Genomic DNA, 17,934 nt, shown 5'->3' with positions numbered 1-17,934 from the left:
TTCCTACTTACTTGTTCAGAAATTTCATATAACTCTTGGCCTGTTACTTTATTAACATATTCTGTCCCCCGTATTGTTAATAAATAAGGACAGCCTGGAGACAAGTTCGCATGTTGTACCCATACGTCTTCTTCTATTCTCCAGCTTCCTATTTGAATTCCACAGTGGTAACAGATGGTGATATCATTTATTCCGCTATAATAGAAGCCCGCTTCGGCTAATTGTTCTCGTGTCTGTGTCATATATGTGGGCCATGTTGTGAATGAATCTAATCTAGTTTGGTAACTAGCATAATCCAAATTTTCTGGTTTTTTAACTATTTTTAGTCCCAAACGGCTAAGGTCATATGCCGTTGGGTTTCGTTTATATCTTAAAAACCGATGTTCTTTAAAATCAAATGATTCTTTATATAGTAAACCATAAGGGCAAGATGTATTTCTATTTCTTTGTTTTATCCGTAGATATTTATCAGGATCTGCTCCAATTGGTACATTATTACAATGTTCATTGCGAACAAATTTGCAGTCTGAAGAATACAACTCATGAATTAGCATGGGAGGATAACCCTCTGACCATTGGCTTATCTCCAATTGACATTCAAAACAACGGACTATGTCCATTTCTCCCGTATAGTACAGTCCTGCAGCTGCAAGACTGGCAGGGTCAATGGAAGATACAGGCCAGTTTTGAAAACTTGAACGTCTTGCTGCTTCAAAACGAAAATCATCATAATTTTCTTGGATACCACTTGACGTGGATGGAACCGGCGATATTGAATCAACCGCTAACACAAAATCAACCGACGAAGTTGAATCAATCAACGAATTTAAATCATCTACCAAGGTCGAAGGAATAGGCAGTGATTCTTCATTTTCTGAAGATTCTGAATCTTGCTCCATCAAATATCGCAATTTTATTATAGAAATCATTTTATCCAAGTTGTTACTTGAAGTGTATTGAAACCTATTTAAAAAAAAAAGAAATTGAAATATCTAGTAATTGTAACAAGCCGATATTATCGAAGTAATCTCAATTCCGTGTGTTTTAGCGCAAAGGTTAAAAATTGTCTTTGAAGAATTACAACGATTTTATTTGATATTTGAAGCATTTAAATGATCCCGAAACTATGTCTACAATCTACATAAATTCTTTCGCTACGATACTTATAAATGGTAAAACGTTTTTAGTTAACTTATTTTCGAGAAATATTATACGTGTACAATTGATCAAACAGAAATATATTCCAGACAAAACTTACGAGTATGAGATGTTTATGTACCGCTACAACAGCTCACCAACTCTTCAAATAGAATCTTGACAAAGATTTAATATCCTGTTCTTGTATATTTTATATTGTTAAGTTTTCTAATATTGGACTCTCGTACGAGCGAACCACACAAACTATTCCACTGTCAGAGTAGTACTAAAGTTTGTTGCTATTTCCTACATATGTTATTCCTACCACTTTACTCCTTCCCCCCACTACAAGGCACTGTGCAGAGAGTGAAAGTTGTCGACCAGTCAAATGTCATTGATGCTCCGCCCCTTACTGTAAAGTACTCTACAGACCGTACTATCATTGGTTGAATGAATCATCGCCGCATGATTCAGCGAGAAAAGAATTCTTAATTGCTTCGTTTTTACTTGTCAATATTGACACGTTGTTTAAAATATTAGTAAAAACTGTTACGGAATTTTCATATCGTTATGTTTCAGATTTTCCATTTTCGTCAACTTTTAATCGATGTAGGTGTTTCATCGGTTTGGTGTGTACAATCGTAAGTAAATATAATGCTATGCACTTTAAGGATCGAAGGTAATTCTTTAACTAATCGTATACCTGGGTATACGTGACTACAAAGTTTACTGGTAGCATAATTACGGTCGTAAACCGTATTATCTAAAATCTCAAGTATTTATTCTATGTTTAGTGTAGAGTTTAGTGTAGAGTATACACGGCCTCGGTATTAATCACCGCGGATTATACTAAAATTATTTTTACAAATAAGTACGCAATTTGTTTAATATGTAAAAACATCTCACACAGGGTTTCTGTAGGAAAATTTAACCGTTTGTAACATTTTATAAATTTATTTTTCGATAAAGTTCTCGCGCGATGCGAATAATAAGACGCTGTAGCATTATGTTGTATTATATTTTATCTATCATATCATATTTCAACTGATATATCATATATCATATCATATATCATATCATATATCAACTGATTTAGGTAAACAATTAATGTATTGTGTGAAAATATATAATGTTGTTATATCAGTAAATTCTTTATTTCTGTTCGTTTGTAGGCATGTCTGCTTTTGGATTGGCAGCTGCAATAAGTAAAGATACGTTTGAAACTATATATGAAGCATGTCCGTCAGCACTATTGAAATCTCTGAATGATGATATTACACCATTTTGCATTGCTGCTATGATAAATGATAAAAATTTATTTTTTAGATTAATAGAGTTAGGATTTAATGTTTCATAAAGTAGTAAGATATTACATTTTGTTTAAAATTGATACGATAACGATACATAATATTGCTAGCAGAGTTTTTATTCATTTTTATCATCGATTTTCAAATAGATGACTATACTTACTGTATGATGAAGCAGTCAATAGTACCAGAAATAAAAAATTTGGCAAAATATTTTAACACAGAAGATTATTGGAATAATAACTCCGATAACATTCTTACAGAAAATAAACCAGATAACAAGGACTGTTTAAATCTTTCCAAATTAGTAAATAAAAATAATAGTAATAAGTCTCCATTAGAAGTTCATAAGATACTGATAGTTACATTTGATACTACAATGTGCAATAATGTCAACTGTAAGAACAATGTCATAAAAGATCCAAAAGAACTTTTAAAACCTTGTGCATTAAGTATAGAGACAAATCTTTCAGAAAGTGTTCAGAGTAGTTTAATTTCACCCACCTTGACTTGCAATCTGAACGAACTGTTACCTACTTCTCCAAATATATATTTTACACAAAATAAACATAATGAGGAAATTAATTTGAATATAAAAGATGAAACAAAAGATAAACAATTATTTGTAGATGCAGATGAAGGTGAAGAAATGCTAACTTGTTCAAAAAGTAGAAAGAACGTAAGCCAACTAGCTTTGCAGAGGTACATTAGTTATTACTCTATATTATATACAAACTAAATATGATATTTTAACTGTATTGTATGAAGATTTAATTGAAATTGGTATAAAAAATGAAGCTGACGGGAAAGGTATTTTGGAAGTGATCATAAAAAATCAGCGATACAAAAAGAATTTATAACTTTTTATTAATTATATTTAATTATATATTATAATAATAATTATATATTGTATATGATACATTTACATACATTTACATACGAAATGGCTGTAAAATTGTTGTATTCTTGATGTGTGATTATACTTTATTAATAAGTACTGTTTATTCGTCCAGTCGCGGGGAGACGCGATCGCGTTGAAGCGCGTCAACGGGAGTCGTAAATTCCCGTTACAATTATACGAATCGACACCACGAGCAGGGCGATCCCCTTATTTCATTTGGGATAATAGGGGTGTTTGGTTTTGAATATAACTGGAATCTACAGTTATATAATATATAGACATTTATTTACACTAGCCTACAATAATTATTGCGTCGACAGAAATTGTTTGACTTCGTCGTGTCGGAAAGCACAGTGATTCACCCGAAGGTTGATCGATTTGACAGACAGAGCACCGAGAACTTGACTGCCCGAGGGTTGTTAGAACAGTGAACTTGACTGCCCGAGAAGAGTTAGAACAGTAATAGACCCGTCTCGTACTATTTAGGAAGAAAGCTCGATGTGAGTGTACCCTTTTTGAACTAAGAACGCAGATTCGTTGTTCGCACCTTTTGGTATAAAAGTGAGGGTAACGATCTGCGATGCCCATTGGTTCTAGCCAATGTTAAGAAACAAAGTACAAGGAGAAAGTCTCCTGCAGATATGGCTCATGGATGTCCTTGTTCCTGGGGAAAAACCAGCTATTTCGCTGAGCACGTCTGCTTTCTCCGTAATCAGTAAGAGCGTGCAAGAAACCGAAGGACCGTTTAAGGGACCATCCATAAACCGAAGATATTTGTGTGAATAGAGTTGAATAACTAACAGATGTGATTTATGGTGGTTCCTTGGGTCTATTGCGGGTCAGTGTCCCTCGGCGGCCTGACCGTGAGGGACGTCGCACGGACCATCTCGTGCGACGTAACACAAGTAATTACAATTTTTAGGTATTTGTAAAGGTATATTATTATCTTAGTACCACTTTGATTTTCTTTTACATCCTTGTTTAATTTTGCCCTCATATTTTCATGAAATTGTACATTATGAATTTGATGAATTTTAGTTAATTGCGTTCTTAATGCTATATCATTATTCACATCTTCTGTCAATCCATCTATATATTTATCGGAAAATTCTAATTGTGAGATAATATTACCCTTTTCCTTAAGATACGTACTTAATCCTCTGTCCTTTGGTAATGCATTACTTGATTTTATACTTAAAGGTTTCTGTATACAATGGAGAATAGATTTTATTTACGACTATTGAACAGAAATTATTAAATATTCTGTGTAGCTCAATATATCAAATGAAATATCTTTGCATATCTGTAGCCGTTTACCACAAACTCCAGGTAATTAAAATATATGTACATAATTATATATATTTATATATATATGTGCATGCATTAAGGAAAATATGTACGAATTTGTGCTTTAATTTTTCTTTTGCAAATTATGCATTTTTCAAAAGCATGAGAGCAATACGTGCAAGTTATTAAATGTCCGCAAGGTAGAAACGTAGTCGTTGCTTCTCGTTGCGTGCAAACTTTACACAATCGAGCATTTTTCAATGCTCGATTTTTTTCCTCCAGAGCAGCTAAAATGGTAAACAGTATATTTAGATATAATATATAATAAAATTTATTATACGTATACGGATTTCATACAAATTAAAGAATTTATGATCAATTTTTTTTTTTATTTTTATTACTTACCAAGTTTTTCAACGAGAGTCATCTCGTTAGTTTCATTTTTCATCATAGTGGATCTCACACGTCTGCTAACTGTAGTTCGTATCGGTGCCTGAAATAAATATAATGTACATAAGTATATATTGGAATTATTAATTATACATATGGTTCAGGGTGTAAGTTTTCTACTTACTTCTGCTGAAGCTGCATATAATTTTCTACGTGTTACACTATTAACATATTGCCAGCCCCGTACTGTTATTAAATAATAACAATAAGCAGACGTTTTTGCATGTAGATACCATGGGTCATGAGTTGAATTCAAATTTCCTATAATAATTCCACAATGATAACACATAGCAAAATCATTTATTCCGGTGTAGTGGAAGCCTGCTTTGGCTAATACTTTAATTAGCGGTGCTACATATTCAGGCCATGATTCGAATGAATTTAATCTGGATTCATAACTAGCATAATCCAAATTTGCTGGTTTCATAACTTTTTTTAATCCCAAACGGCTAAGTTGATATGCCGTCGGTGTTTGTCCATATCTTAAAAATAGATGGTCAGTAAAATTAAATGAATCTTTATATAGTAAACCAAAAGGGCAAAATATATTTCTATTTCTTTGTTTCATCCGTAGATATTTATCAGGATCTGCTCTAATTGGTACATTGTTGCAATATTCATTGCGGACAAATTTGCACTCTGGAGACCATATCTCGTGAACTTGTATGGGAGTACAGCCCCTTACCCAGTGACTTACCACCACCCGACACGCAAAACATTTGACTTTATCCATTTTGCCTATATAATAGAATCCTGCTGCTGCAAGACTAGCAGGGTCAATGAAAGATACAGGCCAGTTTTGAAAACTAGAACGTCTTGCTGCTTCAAAACGAAAATCAACATAATGTTTTCGAATGCAACGCTTCTTCGATAGAATCGGCGACACTATATTAATCCTTTGCACCGGTGGCGGCAACCTTTGTGGTACTGACAACGTCGAGCGCCTCACGACACTTTTTCGAATTGACGGCCTCAAAGATAACTCTGTTCCAAAATCATCCGACGAATTTGAATCATCTGAATCATCTAAATCATCAGACGAAGTTGAAACATCAGACGAAGTTGAAACATCAGACGAAGTTGAATCATCAGGCGGAGTTGAATCATCAGGCGGAGTTGAATCATCAGGCGGAGTTGAATCATTAGGCGGAGTTGTATCATTAGGCGGAGTTGTATCATTAGGCGGAGTTGTATCATTAGGCGGAGTTGTATCATTAGGCGGAGTTGTATCATTAGGCGGAGTTGTATCATTAGGCGGAGTTGTATCATTAGGCGGAGTTGAACCGTCTGACCTTTCTTCATATTGTGTTTGCCTGAATAGCATGTTGTATAAGGTAAACATTTTGCCCTTATTGTTACTTGTAGAGTTATCAAACCTATTTAAAAAAAAAAAAGAAATTAAAATATCTAGTAATTGTAACAAGCCGATATTATCAAAGTAATCTCAGTTCCGTGTATTTTAGCGTAAAAGTTAAAAATTGTCTTTGAAGAATTACACCGATTTTATTTGATATTTGAAGCGTTTAAAGGATCCCGAAACTTTCTCTACAATCTACATAAATTCTTTCGCTACGATATTTTGGCTTATAAATGATAAAACGTTTTTAGTTAACTTATTTTCGAGAAATATTATACGTGTACAATTGATCAAACAGAAATATATTCCAGACAAAACTTACGAATATGAGATGTTTACGTACCGCTACAACAGCTCACCAAATCTTCAAATAGAATCTTGACAAAGATTTAATATCCTGTTCTTGTATATTTTATATTGTTAAATGTAATCTGCACTATCGTACGAACGAGCCACACAAACCACTCCACTCTTAGAGGAATACTGAACCTTGAATATTCAACCCTGCTGCTAGTGCCTATTTATATACTTATCCCTACCACACTACTCCTTCATCCCACTATAAGGCACTGTGCAGAATGCGAAAGTTATCGACCAATCAAATGTCATTGATGCTCCGCTCCTTACTATATTGTACTGTACTGTATTATCATTGGTTGAATAAGCCACGGCCGCATAATACAGCGAGAAAATGTATCTCTTACTCACTTTCGGAAACATTGCCACTTTTCAAAGAATTCTTAATTGCTTCGTTTTTACTTGGCAATATTAACACGTTGTTTAAAATATCAGTAAAAACTGTTACTTATTATTATAAGTTATTATTATTATAATACTTATTATTATTCTGTGTTTAATTTTAATAAATAACGGTAGAGTATACACGGCCTCGGTATTCGTCACCGAGGATAATAAAATTATTTTTCCAAATAAGTATACAATTTTTTCAATATGTGAAAACATCTCACACAGGGTTTCTGTAGGAAAATTTAACAGTTTGTAACATTTTATATATTTATTTTTCGATAAAGTTCTCGCGCGATGAGAATAATAAGACGCTGTAGCATTATGTTGTATTATATTTTATCTATCATATCATATTTCAACTGATATATCATATATCATATCATATATCAACTGATTTAGGTAAACAATTAATGTATTGTGTGAAAATATATAATGTTGTTATATCAGTAAATTCTTTATTTCTGTTCGTTTGTAGGCATGTCTGTTTTTGGATTGGCAGCTGCAATAAATAAAGATACGTTTGAAACTATATATGAAGCATGTCCGTCGGCACTATTGAAATCTCTGAATGATGATATTACACCATTTTGCATTGCTGCTAGGATAAATGATAAAAATTTATTTTTTAGATTAATAGAATTGTCTAAAACCGCAAGTATTTATTCTGTGTTTAATTTTAATAAATAACGGAAGAGTATACACGGCCTCGGTATTCATCACCGCGGATTATAATAAAAGTATTTTTCCAAATAAGTACGCAATTTGTTTAATATGTGAAACATCTCACACAGGGTTTCTGCAGGAAAATTCAACCGTTTGTAACATTTTATAAATTTATTTTGAGATAAAGTTCTCTCGCGATGCGAATAATAAGACGTTGTAGCATTATGTTATATTATATTTTATCTATCATATCATATTATATATACATCGCAATCATATATCGTCTTTGTCACTTTTCGCAAATGTTCCTTACGTTTTTGCAACAATATACTATAATTTGCCACTAAAATTGTTAATTGCGTATGCACTAGATGATAGTAAAAACGAAGATTAAAGATATTACTTAAAGTAATACACTTAGCTTGAAAAGCAGTAAAATCTTGAAAAATATCGAGGAGAACGTTCTCGTTTGACAAATGCAAAAAAAAGTATCGACAAAGTAAAACCATTAAAATTGACGATGCCTATGTTTTGTTACTAACAATCCTCAAATTGCTAAAATGAGTGACCATTCTCATTATTGAATGTCTCTAGCACGTGATTATATTCGTGTTCAATGTAGCGGCGCATTTACGGTATCCGTTTACCCTCATTTCGCATGTTTTTCTGATTTTTCTTTATCTTTCTCTAGCATCATGCATTTTATGCGCCTTAGGCACCAAAGATTCTTAGTGCCACAAATGAACGTTCTAAATTTTCCATTTTTGTTATATCTTGCTGTATGTTTCTAATTCCTAAGTAAACCGGAAATAGAATTTCAAAAGAAAAATCTTTCTATTTATAACGATTCTATAATAATGGGTGCGTTTCTTAATAGCTTTATCTCTCCTGAGTAAATTCAGCTATTATTCTAAACATTAAATCTATGTGGAACCTTCATTACCCGAAATGAATTTTTCTTCAATACAATTGAGTGGAAAACATTCCACGATATGAGGACCATGGAATTACACTGAACATTGATGATTTTTGTCATTCCTTCAAACTAAATCATCGCTACTAAAAAAATGTCTTGCACCTGTTAATGGTATCATCATTCTGTAAAAAGTTAATCAAAATAGGTGTTTTTTAATTGGCTAATTTTCGTAGACCGCGATGCCTTTCAAAACGCGGGCACGGATTCCGGCGAAAGCGCTGAACCTACCTTACGCCGGCCCGATCCACGCAAACCCATATCAAAAACTTTATTTCCCACCAATCGCGGCCGTAATACCTAACTACAATGTTTCAATGTAGGGAATTTAGAATCTATAATTTGGCAAATATGTATATATGTACAAGTTGTACATTATTTAACATTGTTTATTGTGAATTATCCTTCGAAAGCTTTTCTATATTTGCTTATCAAACAAATTTAAATTGACTTGCGTTGCAAATATCTACCCTATTCTATAAATTATTTCAAGAAATGGAAATATAACAGCTGCTTCTTCCATATTTATGTAAAAAGGTATTAGATGAGTATTCAAATAACCTGTACTCTGTGACGCCGTCATTTTGTTTAACAAAATTTCAGCTGATTAATATTTTTATAAATGAAAAATCAAAAAAATATACAGCGATTGCTTAGAAAATGTTTATTTTAGGATTTACTACCGCAGAACATTTTTCACGATATTGTACATTAATGTAATCTTTTTGTCTTTTTGTACAGTTCCCCAGATCTAGCAACATGCAGATATTCGTTAAGACCTTAACAGGGAAACTATTACTCTTGAAGTTGAAGCTTCTGAAACAACAGAGAATGTGGAAGCTATGATCCAAGAAAAAGAGGGTATTCCTCCAGACCAGCAGCGTTTCATCTTTGGTGGCAAACAACTAGAAGACGGGAGAACTCTTTCAGATTATAATATTCAGAAAGAGTCCACACTCCATATAGTCTTGAGACTTCACGGAGGAATGCAGATCTCTTCTTAAAACACTTATTGGTAAAACCATTACCTTGGAAGTAGAAGCTTCTGACACAATAGAGAATGTTAAAGATAAGATGCAAGACAAAGAGGGTATTATTACCATCAATGCTAGCAATTCGCAATAGAAACATATACAAAGTAACTAGGATATTCTAATTTAACTGTATTGTTTGTAAAGATTGCAATCCATTCGGCCACAAGATTTAAATATTCAACACAAAGAAGATCTTGATACTACTTTTCAATATGTGCCTGAATTTAGTCCATTGCGCCAACAAAATGTTAGTCCAAATATGAATGATGAAAATGTATTTGGGGAAAGTACACCAACACCAGCACGTTACAGGACACCTCCAAGAGGAATAATTTTAAATTCAGAAGAAGCAAAAATGTTTGTTTTACTAAAACATTACGGATTAGGTCAATACGTGCCTATATTTTTCGAATAAGAAGGAAATATGTTATCAAATTAGGTGTTACATATATATAAGTATATGTATATAATGTTATTATAAATTAATATTGTAAATTTATTTCAGGTTGACATTGATTTGTTTATGACTTTAACTAATGAAGATTTAATTGAAATTTGTATAAAAAATGAAGCTGACAGGAAAGGTATATTAGAAGTGATAAATAAATCATGAAAAATTAGCGATACAAAAAGAATTTGTAATCTTTTATTAATTATATCTAATTATATATTATTATTTTATTTGTTATATACTAAAGCTGCTTTAATATATAAATTTAAAAAATATAATATATTATGTTATAGTATATTAGTATTATTTCTTATACTAACTTAGTACACTTAAGAACACATATGATACATTTCTATTTTTGCTTATAAAGATACATTTACATACATTTACATACGAAATGGCTGTAAAATTGTTGTATTGTTGATGTGTGATAATACTTTATTAATAAGTACACTTTTTTTTTGCTTTAGGATCATGTGGAAATGAACGCTATTTTTATCAAATTTAGCTTTTGATAGTTTCTCCTCTAGTGTTAAATGTTTTTGTCTTTAATCTTTTAATATTTAAACATTGAATACCTATGAAATTTATTTTATAATTCAAGTAATTACAATTTTTAGGTACATTTGAAAAAGGTATATCATTATCTTAGTACCACTTTGATTTTCTTTTACATCCTTGTTGTTTAATTTTGTAATTGTACATTATGAATTTGATGAATTTTAGTTAATTGCGTTCTTAACGCTGTAGCACTATTCACACCTTTTGTCAATCCATCTATATATTGATCGGAAAATTCTGATTGTGATATAATATTACCCTTTTCCTTAAGATACGTACTTAATCCTGTGTTCTTTGGTGATGCATTACTTGATTTTATACTTAAAGGTTTCTGTATACAGTGGAGAATAGATTTTATTTACGACTATTGAACAGAAATTATTAAATATTTTGTGTAACTCAATGTATCAAATGGAGAGTATCTTTGGATATCTGCAGCCGTTTACCACAAACTCTAGATATTTTCATAAGAATATCAGATAAAAAATATGTAGTTGTAGATTCCTTTTTTCTATTTGGAATAATTTCTAATAAACTACTTGCTACACACATTGGAGGATATGTAAAAACTTTAGATTTGGAAATTGAGAATTTAATTTCATAAAATAAAATTCCATTACAAATAGCGAAATAATAGTGATATAAGAGATGGTGAAAGATAGTCTTCAAGTCTTATATATGAAATTTTAAGTATTTCTGCATGAAGTTGCAAATACGTTATACTTTCTAAAAACTTTTTAATGTTAATATTTTTCACATTATTTTAATATTAGTTATAAGAGGAACAAAATTAAATATTTGTATTGCCCCCTATAAGTATATCTAATTTTAATGCTCTAGTTCCTTCTATAAAGTTATAAAAATTTTTTCCTTGAACAAAATAATCATCAACTTTATTCCACATAGTATCTATCTTAGTTTGTATCGTATACCTAAGACAACTTTTATAAACTTCTGTAGTAACTGATCTTAATCCTCGCGATACTTACAGAAATAAAAACCAGTTTATCATTGAAATCATATATTTAGAGTCATTAAAGATTTGTCTCGTGAATACGCGACTAGTTTAAAATTTCTCAAAATTTTGTCCAATCTACCAGTTTCAGAAAATTGTTTATGCGTTATAACAAATATATATCCTTCTGTACCCATTACTGGTGAAGCAACAACGTCAGATATAAAATGAATAAGTAATCTAAAATTTTATTGTTAGTAAAATATAAATAAATATGGATCATGAACTTCAACAAAATCAATTTCGCAAATTGCACAACATAGGTTACTCATTTCCGGAAATAAAGCGTACAGAACCGATTGTTCTTTTTTTTTTGGTTCACAAGCATCCATTATATATAATTGCTTGCTATTCATAATTATTTTATGTTCTTGTAGATCCAATTTATACTAACAATTTTTCAAAAACGTATTTTCGAATGAATAGCCAACATTTAACATTCTAAAAGTTGTAGTAGTATTTGAAATATGATTCTTATGAAGAAGCTTTATTCTCAATTATATTAAAATTAAACTTGTATGTGAAACATCTAAACTTTTCATATTTAAAAGAAATTTAAATTCTTGTTAAGTAAAAAGACGACTCTTTTTCTATTACCAACGTATTATCTTACTTAGCAGTTACTGAGGAGTTTATATTATGTATGTTGGTACGAATCGTTGAACCGCTTTGTTCCATAAAGTGCGCGAAAAATTGAAGGTAACTACATGTTAAGATGTAAGCATAGCTTTTTTAATAGAGACTTGCTTGAAATTCTCCCTTAGAAAACAAAACATTTTTTAATAACCTTGCATGGCTGAATGAAAACCTTTTAATTTATTGTGATTTTTAACGACTAAACAAAGTTTTTCAATAGTGTATTTCCTGTATTTTGAATTCTTATTCACTCCTTGCTATAGTACTGGCATCGAATTTTTCACCAATATATAGATGTATTTGGCATTTCAGATATGTGAACGTGATTTCAAATTTCGATTCTAAATTGCATATTGATATCGCTAAATATAAGGCCAGATTCATATGTAACACAACGGTTCAGTAATGTTCAATTATGTTGTATATTCGTAACTTCAAGCCATTTGAAGTAAACGCCGCGCAATTCAAATTTCAACACTATGCATAGCGTATTCGGTAACGAACGAATTAATTACTATGTACTTACATAAATAGTTATCATCGACACCATGTAGTTCTCCCATAGAATGATAGAGATGGATAGCGCGATCTTACAGGTGAGTTGATCATGCTGAAGGACAGAGATAGTGCTCTACGACATACATACGACCATGGTGCCAAGTGTCGAGGTATCGCACTCTCTCTCAGATTTTTTTTAAGATACCAAAAATTATTGACCTTCTCTTGCAATTTTTCTAATTTTCTAATTTTCGACGTGTAGAATGCGAAAATAGAAGTTTTAAGGCGGGGAATCTACTGGTTTAAAAGTCATGACTATGTAAAATTGAGCATACTTTGGATATTTTACGGCCATTTTTACACGTTACTTTGACGTCATATTGCTTCTATCCATCATTCAGTTGGTCCGTATAGATGACCATTTCTAACTAACAAGTTCTTTGCATTAAAACTTCGAAGTGTTATCAATATAAAAATTAGATTGTCTTTTAATTGGCATTGTTTAACGAATAGAAAACAGGACGACTAAGTATAATAAAAGAAAATGTAAGCTACGATTTTTATGATTTGAAATATATATATATATATGTATAATACAGTTTCATTTTACTAACAATAGGGGAATAGGGGAAATAAAACAAAGAACAATTAGTTATATCCGGAAAAAATTAACTTTATTCAGATAAGATAAGATATATAATTCAAATTAATGGTTAATTAAGTAACACTTAAAATACAAAAAATTAAAAGATATGCAGAAAAAATGTATTTGATTCGTTTAATATTATGTTTCTATTTACAAATTACTGTAGAAATAGTACTAAAAGTATAATATTTTGTCATTTCCTGATATATACACTTAATTTAACTGTACATAGTATCACACATTTTAATGCGTGTTCGTCATTTTTAAAAAATTATAAAGTATAATCATATAAGAGATATGAATATGCTAATTTATATATGTACATAATTATATATATATATATATATGTGCATGCATTAAGCAAAATATGTATGACTTAGTGCTTTAATTTCTTTTCCGCAAATTAGGCATTGTCCAAAAGCATGGGAGCAATGCCGGCAGGTTACTAAGTGTCCACAAGGCAAAAACGTAATCGTTGCTTCTCGTTCCGAGCAAACTGTACACAATCGAGCATCTATTAATTTCTTGTTTTCTTGCTTCAGAGCAGCTAAAATAGTAAACAGTATATTTAAATATAATATATAATAAAATTTATTATACGTATACGGACTTCATACAAATTAAAGAATTTATGATCAATTCTTTTTTTTTATTTTTATTACTTACCAAGTTTCTCGACGAGAGTCATTTCATTTGTTTCATTTTCAGTATGGGATCTCTCGTGATTTTCATCTGTAGCTTGTATCGGTGCCTGAAATAAATATAATGTACATAAGTATATATTGGAATTATTAATTATACATATGGTTCAGGCTGTAAGTTTTTCTACTTACTTGTTCAGAAATTTCATATAACTCTTGGCCTGTTGCGTTATTAACATATTCTGTCCCTCGTACTGTTAATAAATAAGTACAGCCTGGAGACAAGTCCGCATGTTTTTTCCATACGTCTTCTTCTGTTCTCCAGCTTCCTATATGAATTCCACAGTGGTAACAGGTGGTGATATCATTTATTCCGGTATAATAGAAGCCCGCGTCAGCTAATTGTTCACCTGTCTGTGTCATATATGTGGGCCATGTTGTGAATGTGTTTAATCTAGTTTGATAACTAGCATAATCCAAATTTTCTGGTTTCTTAACTTTTTTTAGTCCCAAACGACTAAGTTCATATGACGACGGGTTTCGTGCATATCTTAAAAATCGATGGTCATTAAAATCGAATGATTCTTTATACAGTAAACCATAAGGGCAAGATATATTTCTATTTCTTTGTTTTATCCGTAGATATTTATCAGGATTTGCTCCAATTGGTACATTATTACAATGTTCATTGCGAACAAATTTGCAGTCTGGAGAATACATCTTATGAATTAGCATGGGAGTATGACCCTCTGACCATTGACTTATCTCCAATTGACATTCAAAACAACGGACTATGTCCATTTCTCCCGTATAGTACAGTCCTGCAGCTGCAAGACTGGCAGAGTCAATGAAAGATACAGGCCAGTTTTGAAAACTAGAACGTCTTGCTGCTTCAAAACGAAAATCATCATAATTTTCTTGAATGCCACGCGACGTGGATGGAACCGCCGGAATTGGATGATCCGGCGGCATTTGTATTAGGAATGTTGGTGGCATTGACGACGTCGACGGCATCGGTGATGTTAAATCACCCACCCTGGCTGAAGATTCAGAGGATGTTAAATCAACCGACGAAGTTAAATCAACCGTTGAGTTTGCATCATCTGACAATGTCCAAGAAGCAGACAGTAATTCTTCATGTTCTGAAGATTCTAAATTTTGTTCCGTCAAATATTGCGATTTCATTACAGGAACCATTTTATCCAAATAGTTAAGTGAATTGAAGTGTATTGAAACCTAAAGAAAAAAAAAAAAAAAAGAAATTAAAATATCTAGCCGATATTGTCATCGAAGTAATCTCAGTTCCTTGTGTTTTAGCGTAAAAGTTAAAAATTGTCTTTGAAGAATTACACCGATTTTATTTGATATTTGAAGCGTTTAAAGGATCCCGAAACTTTCTCTACAATCTACATAAATTCTTTCGCTACGATATTTTGGCTTATAAATGGTAAAACGTTTTTAGTTAACTTATTTTCGAGAAATATTATACGTGTACAATTGATCGAACAGAAATATATTCCAGACAAAACTTACGAATATGAGATGTTTACGTACCGCTACAACAGCTCACCAACTCTTCAAATGGAATCTTGACAAAGATTTAATATCCTGTCCTTGTATATTTTATATTGTTAAATTTTCTAATATTGGACTCTCGTACGAGCGAACCACACGAACTATTCCACTGTCAGAATAGTACTAAAGTTTGTTGCTATTTCCTACATATGTTATTCCTACCACATTACTCCTTCCCCCCACTACAAGGCACTGTGCAGAGAGTGAAAGTTGTCGACCAGTCAAATGTCATTGATGCTCCGCCCCTTACTGTAAAGTACTCTACTGACCGTACTATCATTGGTTGAATAAGCCATGGCTGCTGGGTACAGCGAGAAAATATATCCCTTACTCACTTTCGGAAACGATGCCGCTTTTCAAAGAATTCTTAATTGCTTCGTTTTTACTTGGAAATATTAAAACGTTGTTTGAAACTTCAGTAACAACTGTTACGGAATTTCCATATCGTTATGTTTCAGATTTTTCATTTTCGTCAACTTTTAATCGGTGTTATTGTTTCAGCGGTCTGGTGTCCATGGTCCTATTTTAATGCAACATTTTAACTAATTTTATACCTGGGTATACGTGACTACAAAGTTTACTGGAAAGATAATTACGGTCGTAAACCGTATTGTCTAAAACCGCAAGTATTTATTCTGTGTTTAATTTTAATAAATAACGGAAGAGTATACACGGCCTCGGTATTCATCACCGCGGATTATAATAAAAGCATTTTTCCAAATAAGTACGCAATTTGTTTAATATGTGAAACATCTCACACAGGGTTTCTGCAGGAAAATTCAACCGTTTGTAACATTTTATAAATTTATTTTGAGATAAAGTTCTCTCGCGATGCGAATAATAAGACGCTGTAGCATTATGTTATATTATATTTTATCTATCATATCATATTATATATATATCGCAATCATATATCGTCTTTGTCACTTTTCGCAAATGTTCCTTACGTTTTTGCGACAATATAATATAGTTTGCCACTAAAATTGTTAATTGCGTATGCACTAGATGATAGTAAAAACGAAGATTAAAGCTATTACTTAAAGCAATACACTTAGCTTGAAAAGCAGTTAAATCTTGACAAATATCGGGGGAAACGTTTTCGTTTGACAAATGCAAAAAAAAGTATCGACGAAAGTAAAACCATTAAATTTGACGATGCCTATGTTTTGTTACTAACAATCCTCAAATTGCTAAAATGATTGACCATTCTCATTATTGAATGTCTCTAGCACGTGATTATATTCGTATTCAATGTAGCGGCGCATCTACGGTATCCGTTTACCCTCATTTCGCATGTTTTTCTGATTTTTCTTTATTTTTCTCTAGCATCATGCATTTTATGCGCCTTAGGCACCATAGATTCTGAGCTGGACATCTAAACTGGCTTTTGCTGAGATAAATGTCATGTTGGTATCATCACTAGTTCCTACATCCAAATTTGGCGCAACTGCTTGCGATTCTCTTCTGTTTTCCCCCGTCCGTCATGTTTTTTTTTTTTATCTGCGTATCCGATGTGTCGTAATTGGCTGTGCAAGATGGTGAAATACACAGCATACAAAACTAATTAATCTGTATGAATCAATTAAATATCAAAACCAAATCCAATGTAATAACAGCTTTAAACAGCATCTGAAAAACGATAACATCCAAGCAAACAACTTGCCATTGAAAGAGTCGTATATGGAAAAATTCAAAGGTTTATTATAAAATGATATAAAAAGATTACTCTGAACACTTTTCAACGATTTTCTATGCAATAATATAATAATTCTATATAATGACTTCCTCTGTTAATGTTGTACATTATTTGACATTCTTTACTGTGAATTATCCATCGAAAGCTTTTCTATATTTGCTTATCAAACAAATTCAAATTGACTTGTGTTGCAAATATCTACCCTATTCTATAAATTATTTCAAGAAATGTAAATATAACAGCTGTTTCTTCCATATTTATGAAAAAAGGTATTAGATGAGTATTCAAATAACCTGTACTCTGTGACGCCATCATTTTGTTTAACGAAATTTCAGTTGATTAATGTTTTTATAAGTGAA

At 31.8% G+C, this 17,934-nt stretch overlaps 2 protein-coding genes across 2 annotated transcripts in view; one reads left to right on the top strand and one right to left on the bottom strand.

Moving 5' to 3' along the window:
• Window positions 1-17,934, top strand: part of LOC139988400 (uncharacterized) — a 61,640-nt gene that overhangs the window by 19,883 nt on the left and 23,823 nt on the right. Inside the window, 1 exon segment of the mRNA XM_072005752.1 lies at window positions 9,681-9,808. Within this exon segment, the coding sequence (XP_071861853.1) occupies window positions 9,681-9,808 (128 nt within the window).
• Window positions 14,605-15,501, bottom strand: LOC139988559 (E3 ubiquitin-protein ligase XIAP-like; the record flags this gene model as incomplete). Its single annotated transcript, XM_072006147.1, has 1 exon — window positions 14,605-15,501. A coding segment is annotated over exon 1 (897 nt), but the record flags the coding sequence as incomplete, so codon positions are not given.

This window comes from Bombus fervidus, chromosome 6 (assembly GCF_041682495.2).
Source record: "Bombus fervidus isolate BK054 chromosome 6, iyBomFerv1, whole genome shotgun sequence".
NCBI lineage: Eukaryota > Metazoa > Arthropoda > Insecta > Hymenoptera > Apidae > Bombus > Bombus fervidus.
This window is presented reverse-complemented; position numbering and strand designations above follow the sequence as displayed.